We start from the raw sequence: 14,833 nt of genomic DNA, 5'->3' as shown, positions 1-14,833 counted from the left end.
ATATATATATGTATATATAATTTAATAATCACCCATCAAAAAATTTCAAAGATATAAACAATGGTATTATCACTATAACACATGAGTCAATTATGTGACTTTGAACCCTTATTAAAAGTGGAACAATTATCGTAAAACCAAAAATAAAAAAAGTAAAATATAGCTTTTTCTATCGGCTAGCGTGTTCTATTTACATAATAAGGATAGATATACCCGGTAAAAAGTTATTTAAGAAAAAGGCCGAAAAAGTAGGATTTTTCGTTAATTTTTGAATTTCAAATGTCCACCATTTCTAAACTAGTTGACCGATTTTGCTCATCTTCGAACTTAACCGTGATAATCGTTCATAGAATAAGTGTGCCAAGTTTCATTTAGATCCTTTAAAAATTGTGCCCGCTATCGTCGCAAAAAGGTGCGTTATATTACATACATATATAAACTTTTGAACCAATGGTATTTTTGGAACCTACTCGATGAATTATGATAGATTATAGCAAAATTCTTTTAAAATTCTACCATGAGGGCAAATGCAAAAGATAGATTTCTATGAACTCTACTAAAAATGATATTTAAAAAAAAAATTCAGTATTGATATTTTAAAAAATTTTAAGTATCTGAGTGATAAGTATCTCAGAATATTCGATAATCATATGGCTTATCGAAAATGCATGTAACCCATTCACTCATGATTGATTTATATTTGATACATTGCATTTTTACTTATTTGTAATATAATAATAATAATACTTGTGACAAGTAATGAGGGATGATTGATGAGGCGATACTAAATATTGGAAATGCAATCAAATGATAAAATGGTATCTTCGTCATAGGATTATATATGTATGAATATCTAGATAAAATGTATACAAAATTTTTGTGAAATTTTTTTTTTTCTTAATATTTTGAAACTTTTATTGAGTACTTCGACTATTAACGTATGACGAAATGATTTTTACAGTAGGATTTTAATTGTACAGATAAAATTTTATCGAAACATCTTTTTTTTACGACAAATAATTTTTTCCATAAAAATTTTTCATCGGCATATGAACAAATTGTTTTCATTCAATTGAATTTTAAATTTACAACTGAATGACGCGTTTCGTGACAATTGAGTGCTGTCACAGTTAATTCGATCCGACGTTTCCTGAAACGTAAAATATAAACAACGTAACTAGAAAAATAATCCGATATTACAATTAAAATCAAAGTTAAATCATTGAGTTTTTATTCTAAAATTAAATTCGCTTGTCTGTTCTGCGTTCACTAACTCCTTTCAAAAAATTTAAGTCAATTAAACTCTTTCCTTCCTTATTCCGCGCAATAAAATTCTAAAGAAAAATAAAATAATCGCTATTACTTCTCACGATTTCAAATAGTTTGAAGCATTAAAAGTTTGTTTGTCTTATTTTACTCTTGTTTAAGACTGTGAACAATAACTGCTTTATTGAATAACGCATATAACAAGGCTCTTATTCATATTACATTAGCTTCTAACCTTCAAAATTTACACATCAATAACATCTGTTCCAAAAAGAAAAAAAGACTCTTTTTTAAAACCGTTTTCAGATAATTTCGTCCAAGCTTTTCTCTGAGATAAAAACCATAAACGCTAAATAAAGACACAGACCCGATGCTTTACTCTATGAACTAGTGAAGTGCACTTCAATTTTTTGACAACTTCCATTTGTTTACGAGAAAAGCTTGGACAAAGTTTCCATTTACTGTACAAGTGCAACAAAGATAGTACCGTTTATCCACTTGAGTGCGAATAGAGAAACAAATGAAAACGCGTCTTAAATTTTTTGCTTACCATCGAGAAATTTTTTATTCAACATTGAACCAGTTGAAGTACAAAAACTTTGATGATTTAAAGAAAAAAAATGACTGTCTGTAAAACAGACACCAAGTCTCGTGAGATTTAAAAAAATAATTCAAGCAAGTAAACCCAACATGAACTCGTGCGAGTTTCCGCACGTATAAGTTTCCTGAAAAGAGTTTTTGCCGGACACTCACCCTTGTATTGTAAATAGAGTTTACTCGATTGCTCTTGGTTGTGTATCGATACAAGGGTCAAATGTGGGCGTTTACTATGATAATAATAATAATAATATCAATAATCGATCCATGTATTATATCGACGTGTCAGCAAATCTTGATATATTTGGTGTACATACAACCTGGCCTACTTGCACCCTGATTCCTTCTGTGTAAATATATATGTATATATAAATCTATATATAGATATATATATATATATATATATATATATATATAATAACAATGTACTATAAAACTCTCTAATACTTTTTTCATCGACATCAACTTCTTCACCAATTTCTACAGCTGTCGGTGTGACTTGATAAGCACTCAACTTTCCTTTATTCTCCACTGATTGGAAAAGTTGGTAAAGTTACTCCTAAGGCTACTGAACCAATTCTCTTCACCTCTCATTATTTTCATTTTTTCTTACTGTTCTGACAATTAAATAGGACTATTGAAATACCGTCTCTAGAAAAACTTTCAAGTACTGATAAAAGATAAAAAAGAAACTACGTTGCAAAAAAATAATTGAGTTTAAAATTTATAGAGGTATTTATTTTTGTAAATTAACAAATTGGATGAAGTAAATGCCTACTAATCATTATCAGTGTGTTTATAGTTAGTGCACTTAAATAACTTTCAAAATGTTAACAATGATAAATCTATAAAAAATATATATTTGATTTAATATGTAGAAATAAAGCAGAGTAGATATCAATATTGGGTTGAAAATGATTCATAAAATTCTAAATGGTTCACTAAAGAATTTTTTCATGATCTATATATTTTACGTTATATCTTCTTGAAATATATTATTAGACCGTAAATAGTAACAAGATCTTAATTTACGACAATCTCATACTATAACCGCACAACGCTTAACTACATATCATATTTACATAAATTTCACCAAACGATCTCATACGTGATATTTATAACTACACATAAATTCCTAAATTTAAAAAGAAATGCGTTATTATGTATCAAAAAAACTTGATTTCAAATAATTTCTGTAGACATGATAAATTCGAAAAATTTTATATTTGCCAAGGGAAAAAAAATTTACATATAATATGTATAAGATATCGATGACTTTTTAGATTTATGCAGGTCACCTTCAATCTTAATTTTTTTACCATCGAAATTTAATTTGGTTTATTTTTTGAGCTTTGGCTTAAGTAGATCTAAATAATAAAAAAATTTAATCTATGAACCTCGGAAGAATTTTGAACTGTGTATTTACATAAACCAAAGTAAAAAGAAAATCAAATTTTCAAAGAAAAATTCAAAAATTTTTATTTTACAAATGATTTCGAGATCTCATAAAAAAAAAAATTTCAAAAAATTTCAAACCAAGAGATCTATTGATAAAAATGTAGATAAAAAATTGGAAAAAATTAGATCTAAGCTGATCTAATAGATCTCGTTAGACCTAAACTATTTTTTCTCTCGGGTGACAAAGGAAAAGGCGTTCTGTACATAAATATTATTTTTTCCAACGCACTCGAGTATTTTTGTTTTTATCTCTTGTCTCTTCTCAGTTGCATACTCAAACTAAATCTAATTTTAAACGCAACTGTCTCTATTTGCCAAGCTAACGATGAATTTACATATAATACCATAGTTATATACTGTACAAATACTCGTTGAAAGACATTTTTATTCTCTACATTACTCTGACAACATCCAGGTACCATACAATCTACATCGTCTTATTACTGTTTCTCGTGTTTGTCAAACGTCGTCAACACAATCTATAGTACTTTAAATAACGAAGTAAATTATGAATTTATATGAAACAATAAAAAAACCTAAATTAAAAATTCAAATGAGATTTAAAAATGTAAAATAAGTAATAAGATATATGACGGATAAATATTTTAATAAATAGAAATCTACATTGGCATATTGTAGGAGATGGTGACGTGACTAATTAAAGAGCGACCAAGAGAAACCGGATGTCCGTGTAGTAGCCATGAACTCGAGCGGAAATGCTGGATCGCAAGAGGGTGGTAATGGCGGTGAATATGGTAGTAGTGAGGAAACAGCAGCATTATTAACTCGTGGACCACCGCCACCAGTTGTTGTTAGTATCGGGTCTCATCAGGGTAAGCCGGTATTAACGCGTCAAGATCGGGCGACATTTCTTGTTGCCTCGCCACAGTTGTCGGTCTCTGGTTTGGGTGGCAGTGAAGAAAGCGCCACAAATGAAGACCCGTCTACCAGAAGCGTCCCCGACATTGAATTGCATTGCAGACTTGATGGCGAACCGCAATATTTACAACAGCAACAGCAACAACAACAGCAATGTCATCATCCAACTACGACGACAATTTATCGCGCAAGACAAGCTTCACATCAGTACAACCGGTGCCGATGCGAACGTCGAGATTCACTCGCACCCTCATCTGCGCTTCATCTGGCACGCAGTGTCTCCAGGTAGGTTCACTATCCATTTCATTTTTCATTCTTTTCTTTAATTATTCACCTTTTTTTTATCACCTATTCTATTTTTTATAATTAACACCTGCCATGTCATTTATTTTTTTTTTGTCATACAAAAAAAAATTTCAACGGATAAATACTCGGACTGATATTTTGGGAATTCTTCGATGAAGATTACGCCGATGACTGAGTACTAAAGATAACTTGGATCAGAAGCTAAAAAATGGATGTTTTCATTTATTTTGAATTATTTGTATTTTGACAGATCGCACGATAATCATTAATTTTTTTTTTTCTATTAGTATTTTTACCGACCAAAAAATTTTTCTTGCATTTCTGAAATATTGCGAAGATTCAAAAATTTCCTCAAATGTTTCAGATAGTTTTAGAGTTGCTGGAAAATTTGAGAAGATTAAAATTATTTTTTCGAAACCTTTGAATTTTTAAAAACCTGTTCAACAGATTCTAGTATTTATAGAATCTTCCAGACAGATTTACGTTTTTGGAATGTTTACAACTATTCTAGAATTTAGTAAATGTTTTAATTAATTATCGAATTTTTATAATATCCCAGACCGTTAATGAGTTTTCTGCATTATTTTGATGAAATTAATTTTTAGATATAGCTTCAATTATGTATCGATGGCATTTTTACCACAACTTTGTATCATCTAGACAAAATACACAGGGAATATGAAATAGAGGTGGGTAGTTACGGGAACATTCCGGATTGAACCTGGAACGTTTCCGGAGCGAAAAGAAATCATATCCGTGGAACTATTTAATGTTTTTAATTCCCATGAAGAGTCAGTATTTAGAACGTAGACATTAGGGTCTGCCATTTTGAGGCGACTTTTTTGTTCAACAAAAAAACAGACTGAAAACTTTCAGGAAGGTGAGAAAAGAAGCCTGTTAAAAGCGGAGCTCTTAATGTTAATATTTAGAGGTGCCTATTTCTAATTTTCCATTTCCCATTTAAATAACATGGGAAAAAAAAATTTTTATTTTTTTATTTTTCTAGCTCGGCATTTACACCTCATATAAAAAAGTCCCTAACGTTTCTTGTAGAGAATTTAACGCTCTACAAAATAGGTCTCTTATCATTTTTTGATAAGTCCATCCATTCAAAAGTTATTGGAGCTGGAAGTCAAATCTATAATAAATTTCCAGATCTTTTTACTTTTCTAGCAAAATTATCAGACTTATCAACAAATGTCATTGGATCTTTTTTATAGACAATTTTATTCCTTACAAACGGCGAACTATATTATTTTATACTAAATAGAGAATTAATTATGATTAGTATTCAACTCAAAGTTCCATAAGAAATCACCAATCAAAAATTATTCTGCTGCTTTACTGCTTGTTGGTAATGACAGCAGTGGCAGACAAAAAAGAACTAGTGAGTATACTAAAGTGAATTTTGAGGAACGATCGGATACGTATCCGACAAAAGACGTAGTTCATGGAACTATACAGGCCCGGAACTACCCACCTCTAATATGAAATTCCGGTAAAAAAGCCATTGACTGTAGTGTAGTAAAAATCTATTATCTGTGTGCAAACATTTATTTATAAAATATATATGACTTAGAATTACATATATTTGATATTTAGTATAGTGACTTTTTATCCTATTAGAATATCCAATTACTTCGTAGAGAATCATAACACTTGCACGTATATATTTCACTTCCAAAATTAATTTTTGAATTAGCAGAGACGCACTAGATTTTAATATTCTTTAGAATACTACTTTACGATATTCTCTTCACGAACAACCCATTAGCACTGCAATATTTTACTTTAAAAGATGAAAGTAATAAAAATAAAAATATAAAAATTCACGAGACTTCACAGTTCCCGTTAATGCTTAACATGTAAAGAACGTAGATCGTAAAGTTACTGCTCTCGATACATCCTACATAAAGAATAATATTACATACGCAATATATTCGCACGTTTATTATACAGTCCTACCATATTGCTGATAAAACTACATAATTTATAATTCCATATCGCATTACAAGTATGAACATTTTTTAAAAATTGAACATGAACAAATTTGAATAACGTCGTATAGAACAGAATTTTTTAGCACTGTTACATATCGGACATTATATTTATTGAAGGGTCTGTTTTTTTTTTTTGTAGATAAACTCTGATTTATTTTGCATTTATAATTAATGACATTTTAAATGAAATAAAATAAAGTTTTGACGTGTTCATATATATGATATGTGTATAAAAAATATTCCTTCCACTTTTTCGTGTCCATTATTAAACAGTATTTCATAAATTTCTGCAAATCATGGAGAGAAAATCAGTTTTAGTATCTAAAAATGATATTGATAGAGAAGTGATATCATCTTATACCATTAACATTTGCAGCATGTGTATGAAAAATTAGGAGTCATCGCGCGTTCTTTCGGTGAAAACATTTCTATTATCAAAAAACGTTTATCAAAAAAATAGAGTATAGTGAAGAAAAAAATTGATAGATCACGATAAAATATTGATTGAAAATTGAACCAGTATGACCTAATTATAATACTTTTGATGACGTGTTAAACAATTTTATGATCATGAATTTTTTAAACGGATGGTTAAAAATGGCAACAAAACTTGATAAATTTTTTGGACAATTTTGAATATCCTAGAATTGTGATTATTGTTATTGCGATTATTGAAGAAATTGTTACAAACATAAAATTTATATTTCAATATATAATACTAGCAGGCACTTCGTTTTGTAAATATGTGATCTTCAATTATCGGGAAAGTTCGTGGTTAGATAGTTTCCAAACAGAATTGATGATAGGTTAGTTTGCTATACAAATAAATTCTCTACCTCTATTTTCTTTAGAGTATATATTGTTATGTTGCAACGATACTCTCCATTAGTTTACTGAATAAAGTAGAGTATGACAATTGTTTATTTTCGCGCATACAATAGACTTATTTGATTACGATATATAATAAATCCAACGAATCCCAAGCAATTTGTGTATACAATAAAAGTATATGAATACATTTCTTAAACAACTTTAAAAACTTCACATTCAATGGCACGATCCGTCACAAAAACTTCTTATTTTTTGCTCACTTCAGTATTTTTTTTGTGATTAATTTGGACAGTAAACAAAGAAAAAATAGGACGCTAACATTCAACACAAACAGAAGTATCTCCTTGATCTTCAAGGCCGCTTGTTATTTTCACATTAAAGACTACAAAGCGTCAAAAATAACTACAATTAAAAACAAAAATATACGAATATAGAAACAAACCTGGGGCAAAATGACTATATTTTTGGTACGAGTCCGAGGCAAAATTAGATTCCATTGTAAGGCAAAAAAAATTTTTTAATTAATAATTTGAAAAATTTCGAATACTGGTCGACTTGCCTAACTCTTGTCTACGAACCCTAACTGCGCATTTTTAAATACATAGAAAATTTTGCTGTTCCTAAAAATAGTGTCACATTTTGCCCCAAGTTTTCCAGTATGTTATGCACATTTTTTTTTAGGCTTCAATTTTTTTCTCTTTAAAAAATAGTGAAATGTATTTTTGCTTGAGGATATATACTGAGTTAGGTATTCATGAATAAATCGACTGAAACGCACTCAGGGGAATGTAAAAGTGTGTATTGTACATTGTATATCGTATAGTGTGTAACAGTAACTCGTGCAATAGTAAGTACGGTATTACGACATATATCCGCCGGGAAATCAATTTTATCTTTGTAATCATTCAAATGATCAGTACTAAGGATCTGAATAACCCATACGTAAATTCTTTACCTCAGCGAATGTGCACTCTACCACCCAAATACACGTCAAACATCTTATCCCTACTCGTAACTTAATCTATAACTGCAATAGCAATTCAAAAAGGTGAAGTATACGAACAAGTGATTTTTGAATCCTCCAACAAAATTAATTTTCTTTCAATAGAACCTATTGTTTAAGTAATTTTCAAAAGAGTAACGTCAAGTAGATTAATTACCAGAGTGGAGTAAAGCTAGTAGTATGTGTTGATAGCTTTCTTTCTTCAAAAAAAAAAAAACACTATAACTAATTTAAGAATAATAGGGTAGTTTGTAAGTAAAAGTCGATAGCTTTCCTGATCACTTTGAAATAAAAACCAAAAGAATATTTCAGTTGTCCATTTAATTGCTGTTATCCCAGAGTGCTATGGCACTCGTATTGACCCTTTTTGAGCCCAGTACGATTAATCTAAAATAAATATAAGCTCCAAGTATTGACACCATACAAAGTATACTGGACATTCTATTTAATTTCCACAGTAGATTAATTTATCAAATCTTCCAAATTGTAACCAGGGTCGCATTTTCTAGATAATATATAACAGGCCGTTCATAAAATACGTTCGCACTTATGGGGGTGTCACCGACTATGACAAAACGTGATGGGGGTCAGAGGTGGTAAGAAACGTGACATTCTTAGCTCATCGAACGGTTTTGAAAATTTTTCTCTCGGTTTTTTTTTTTTTTATTTTATTTTTTTCTCACGAAAGAAAGTCATTCGTTACATATTTTTAAATATATAGATATATAGATATTTCCATCATAACGGGGGGGGGGGGTCTATCTGTGATCCAAAATTGATAGGGAGATCATGTGACATAGTGTGACGAAACGGGGGAGGGATCTAAAAAGGTAAAATTTTGCGTGACGTATTTTATGAACTGCCCCTAAAAATATATATTATTTTTAAAAAAATATGAATAAATAATTAAATAAATTAGTGTCAATAATTGCTACCCTGTAAGTTACTGTATTTCTAACCTTTAGAAACAAAATTTTTGTTTTAAATCCAAAAATAATTATGAAATTCTTAACCTCAATTTTTAACCGCTGAAAAATTTTGAATTTACAGAGAAAGTGTAAGAAGTGGTCATCACTGTTGCCCTTGTCAAGCCCCACCACCCCCAGTACTTGTAACAACATCACCAAGTACCCGAATTATCCGACAAAGTTCGCAACCGGAAGCCTCTGCGTGTTGTTGTTCAGGATGTTATTGTCCTCTGCATTCGAACACAGCGCCAAGCGCGTCCTTACGTCAATTACGTGAACCAGGTGATGGAATCGCCGGAATTGCTGCAGATTCATTACGAATCAATGGTGGCATTAGACAGTTTCGACAGGTAAATTATTGTAAATTACTAGCTTGTTACCTAATCAATTAATTAATTTATTTACTTACTAACTAATATTTAGTTGCATTTAATTAAATTAATTATTTATTATATAATTTAAATCTAATTTCTGTATATCCTCTTTCAATTATCCTCTGCATCATTTCATTTCCCGGTGGATTGACAAGTCCTTCCTGGAATTAGACTAGTTCGTAAATAATTAACTCAGTCCATAGTCCATAGTCCATATAAACTAAAGTACTCGGTTACTCAATAAAGTATAATATCCGTATCAGTTTGAGTTTCGTTGCTCATTAATTATTTTATCTTTAGTTATATAGCAACAAAGTAGTGAAACTTAATGTCTTAATTAGCCGCAATAATTAACGAGGGATTTATAATTTATCAAGGAAAAAACGAACAAAGTTTTTAACGGCTTACAAAAATAATTATTTTTTTCTAAAAAGTTTGAAGCTGCAATGTTGTGTTATAAAATTTTTTAATTATCAAGTAGATGAAGAATTGAAAAATTAATTTGATGCGGAGATATTAGATCGTAATGATGATAGTTTTTTAATTAAGATCCATGGAATTTATTAAATTAAAATATTTACATTTTTTTATCGGTTAGTAAATATATAGATATATTTATGTATAGATATAGATGTATAGATAGATATATAGATGCGAATTATTACGGTTCGTTGCATTAATTGTTCATGGGGTCATGAGTATTAGTGTGTATTGGATTTATCTATTCAGCAGTTTATAAAGCAAACTCGGGAACCGTTAACTATATATTTATTATTTATAGTTTTTTATTATTTAGATAATTTGGGGTTTATATGCTACAGTTAATTTTATGATACATTACCTACACTAGGAAAACTTATGCTTTTATATTTTACATGGAGATAAATTTATGGTAACCGTTTCTAGTATGTTTATGAAATATCATCCCATATCGTTATGGTAATGATTACTTCACTGATAGAAGGATTTCTTAGTATTTAAAAAAACATTTCTTAAACATAATTTTTTTGTATTTAACAAATATTTTTTACTATTTAAGAAATGATTTCTTAATAGTTAAGAAATCATTTCTTAATGCATAATTTTTTAACTTTAACAAAATTCTTAAATAGTACGAAATATTTGCTAAATACAAAGAAATGATGTTTAAGAAATGTTTTTTTAAATACTAAGAAATCCTTCTAACAGTGTTAGAATTATCGGATATAGGTCCATACTTTCTGGGAAAAGTTCTCATAAGTATGAGAAAAATTCCCATCATTATCGTAACAGTTCTCATATCGCATGTGGAAGAATTATGGTAATGATTCCTATAATATTATGGTAATGGTAACCATATACTATGATAATGGTTACCATATATTATGGAAATGGTTACTATACACTGTGAAAAATTCCCAATAAATTTTACTATGGGTGCATAGTAACACCAGACTATAAGAAAACTGATTCAAAATTTACGAGTGTCCCATAGTAAACGTATGCGCAGACTACACGATTGGGGCCTATGCGCATACGTTTACTATGGGATACTCGTAAATTTTGAATCAGTTTTCTTATAGTCTGGTGTTACTATGCACCCATAGTAAAATTTATTGGGAATTTTTCACAGTGTATTATATGGTAACGATTACCATCATATTATGGTAACGATTACTATAATATTATAGTAATGATAACTATAATATATATGGGTACCGTTCCTATTATCAATATTTCAAAAAAAACCCGTTACCATGCATTATGGAAACCATTCCCATAATATATTGTAATTGTTACCATAAATTTCTCTCCGTATAAAAGAAGTTTAGAATAGAAAATCGAGTGTTTATTGTTGGGATAGTAATTATCAGTTTTAATTTATCTAGTGGATTGTCAATTTTCGTGAGAAAAATTCTCGTTCGAAAAATGTTCATAAGATTGCTTTCAAAAACATATTTTTAAGTAGACGTGAAAAATAGTTTTTTAAAATTTTTTTGAATTATCAAGCGTTTTTTTCCGAGAATATTAGACGATCAGACAAATTTATTTTTGAGTCACCTAAATATTTGATGAAAAAACAAATCGGTGATTTGTTTTGTCATGTTATTTATTATTAACTTTATTATGTAACATTCATAAAAATATCTTTGATTACTATTTTTAAAAATATAAGAGCATATAACCCCGAATAACCTTTTGTTCTTTTTTTTTTTAATATGAATCAAAATGGTTTATAAATATTAAAACAAAAATCAGTTAAATTTATTATTTAAAAGCAAACAAGATAAAATTAAATCATGGATTTCTTAATTTATGAATTATATGTTTTATTAAATATTTATGAAGTCAAAAATTCATCTCAGAGAATATTAATAACTTTTGAGAATTTTATTTATACGATAAAAATAAATAAGTTTTTTATTATATAAATATGCGAAAAAAAACTTTTAAAACTTAAATTTATTTTAAAAAATTTTAACGATTTTTTAACGGTATCAATAAATTGATTTTTATCCAAGTTTATGATCTAAATATTTATATTAAATAAATATTCGAATAAAAACTTAAAATTTAATTAACGAGAACATATAAATTCGTGTAACTGATTACTAAAGTTAGTATCAATATATTTTTTAAAGTAATTTATCATCAACTAGACCTCGTCTTGTCTCTATTTAGTTTTATAAAATAAAACGCAAAGGCTTTTTTTTTTATTTATTTGAATTGACTGTAGAAAAAAATAGAAAAAAAACTTCAATATTTGAAATAAAAGTACAGTCGATATACACATATATATGTATATATCTTAGAACCCCTCAACAAGATGTCGTTTCTGTCAAGTAAAAGACTTGCCAATGCACTTAATGTGGCTTAGAGGAGTCACTTACTGAAATTAAATCTCTTACTTACGTCGAGATAAATTGCAAGCTCAGTTGCTGCTAAGTTACTCAGGATGTGATATCGCTAAGAGTTTAAACAAGTTTTCATAGTTAATAAAAAAAAAACATTTCATTTTATTTAAAATTTTTTTCTTCCCTCGTCTCGTAATCAGATTTCTCGAAGAAACTATTTAACTTAAACTAATTTTAAAATTCTAATCATATTAACTGTAAAACTTTTTTAAAGTGAAAAAAAAAAGAATTTTAAATTTTATTAATCGTCATGTGTGATTTAATAAAGCTTTTATTAATTAATGCACAATAAATATATCGCGTTGCAGATGCCGTCAGGTCGTGTAGATTTATATGCCCTTATGCCACTCAAGAACTCTAAGGGGTATAAAAAATTTTTTTTTACGCCCTTACGGTTCCCGTTACCAACTCTGAGAACCATGAGGCTGTAAAAATAAAAAAAATTAATTTTTCTATTTATCCTTTACACAGAGAGAATAAAATGGAAATTTTTCCAATTTTGCTTGGGGAAAATTTTTTTGTTGGCGTTGTAAGTTTTACTAGGTCAACATGTGAATTGTAACTGCACGGAAAAAAATTTACTGATGCTGCAACAGGTTTTTTTTCTTTTGCTGCACCATGGCTGCCTCCTGTTGCAGCAACAGTAAATTTTTTTCCGTGTGTGTCACATAGCAAATTTTGCTTTGTTACATAGGAATTATTTCTATATTGACAATGTAAATTTTCCTGTACCAACATTGGAAAAATAACAATGGAATATAGGAACCATACCAATGTTAGCATGGGAAATTTTCCTATGTAGGCATTGAAAAAATTCCTGTTTCAACATTGCTGGAATTCTTTTAATGCCATAGGATATTCCTCAATGTCAACAAGGGGAAACAAAAGTCTCTGAAAATCCTAGAGAAATTTTTTTCCATGTCAATATAGAATTTCCAGCAATGTTATAAAAGGAATTTTTACATATCTACGTGGAAATTTCCCAATGGTAATGGGATATATCCCCATGATATGTGGGTAAAATTTCCCTAAAATATCGTTATATTCTCATTTTTCCCTAGTAAAATTTCCCATGTTGATGAAGGAAAATTTTCTATGTCAACATAGGAATTTCTCCTAAGCGAAATGGAAAAAAATTCCCATGTTCTTCTCTCCGCGTAGAAATAAAAAAATTATTAGATCAAAATTTTGAAATATTTTATAGGTTCTTACAGTACCTATTCCAGGAATCATAAGGGCGCCATTAAAAAAAAATTTTTAATCTTTTTATTTTTTTTTTATAATTCATGATTGCGAAGTTAGAAGACAATTAACAATTTTTGAATTTTTATTCAACAAATCAATTGAAAAAAAAAAACTAAACTACAAATATGCACATGTAGAAAATTAAAAAAGCCACAGATGCAATTTTCGAAAATTTTTTTTTATTATTTATCGTTACATAAAATCTTGATTAAAAAAAAATTTATACCCCCTAATAATATCTTTTCCATGGTATCTTTGGTTAGCATACACTCTTATGGCATCTGTAATACGATATATTTATATTTACGTTCACATAAATTTCTATCGCTGTATAATACACTGTGTGATTTAATTAACCAATTTTTGTACATATCTATATTTTTTGAATCGTCTAAGAAATTTAAATTTCTGAGCTTTTATTGAAGTCTATAATTATCACATATTTATTTGCACATGTCGATATATACTCGTAATATTGAAATTAATATATATGTGCATTGCTTCTTAATTAATATTCGTCTCCATACATATATATGTCAATGTTATATATAAGAGGCCTTATTTTATACATACATATGTACTGACAGTGTACTATAACTCTCGTAATCCAAATTTATCGACTCTCAAACTCGAAATGAAACAGAATTTCATGAAAAAATTTAAATCTTTATTGAATTTATAGTGACGTATAAAATTGTTGAATTGAATGAAAGATGAAAAAGTTCAATTTAAAATAAAAAAAAAAATTAATCCGCATTAATCTTTAAGCTGTAAAATTAAAAAAAAGTATTGAGCTCACTATCAAAAATATTTTTCATTTTACAATACGTTATGACAGGTATTGTAATTTTATAATACCGTAATTTTTTTATTTTTTTTGATGATATAATTTTCCGTTACAAATCTATAGATTTTTACTCGTCACAAAACTAGTGTAGAATTTTTTCTGTAAAAAAGTGAAAATGAAAAAAAAAAAATCTATTAAAAAGTAAAAATAATTAACATTAAAATA

The 14,833-nt window shown here is 28.6% G+C and overlaps 1 protein-coding gene across 2 annotated transcripts in view; it reads left to right on the top strand.

Annotated features, from left to right (window-relative positions):
• The window catches only part of LOC130670906 (small conductance calcium-activated potassium channel protein), a 152,591-nt gene that overhangs the window by 34,276 nt on the left and 103,482 nt on the right, over window positions 1-14,833 (top strand). For both annotated transcript variants that reach the window (XM_057474528.1, XM_057474529.1), the window contains exons 2-3: window positions 3,961-4,485; window positions 9,391-9,658. In XM_057474528.1, the coding sequence (XP_057330511.1) occupies window positions 4,022-4,485; window positions 9,391-9,658 (732 nt within the window). In that variant the 5' untranslated portion in view covers window positions 3,961-4,021. The remainder of the gene's footprint in view (window positions 1-3,960; window positions 4,486-9,390; window positions 9,659-14,833) is intronic.

Source organism: Microplitis mediator, chromosome 7, assembly GCF_029852145.1.
Source record: "Microplitis mediator isolate UGA2020A chromosome 7, iyMicMedi2.1, whole genome shotgun sequence".
Classification (NCBI taxonomy): Eukaryota; Metazoa; Arthropoda; class Insecta; order Hymenoptera; family Braconidae; genus Microplitis; species Microplitis mediator.
Note: the sequence above shows the minus strand (reverse complement) of the source record. Positions and strands in the feature narration are given on the sequence as shown.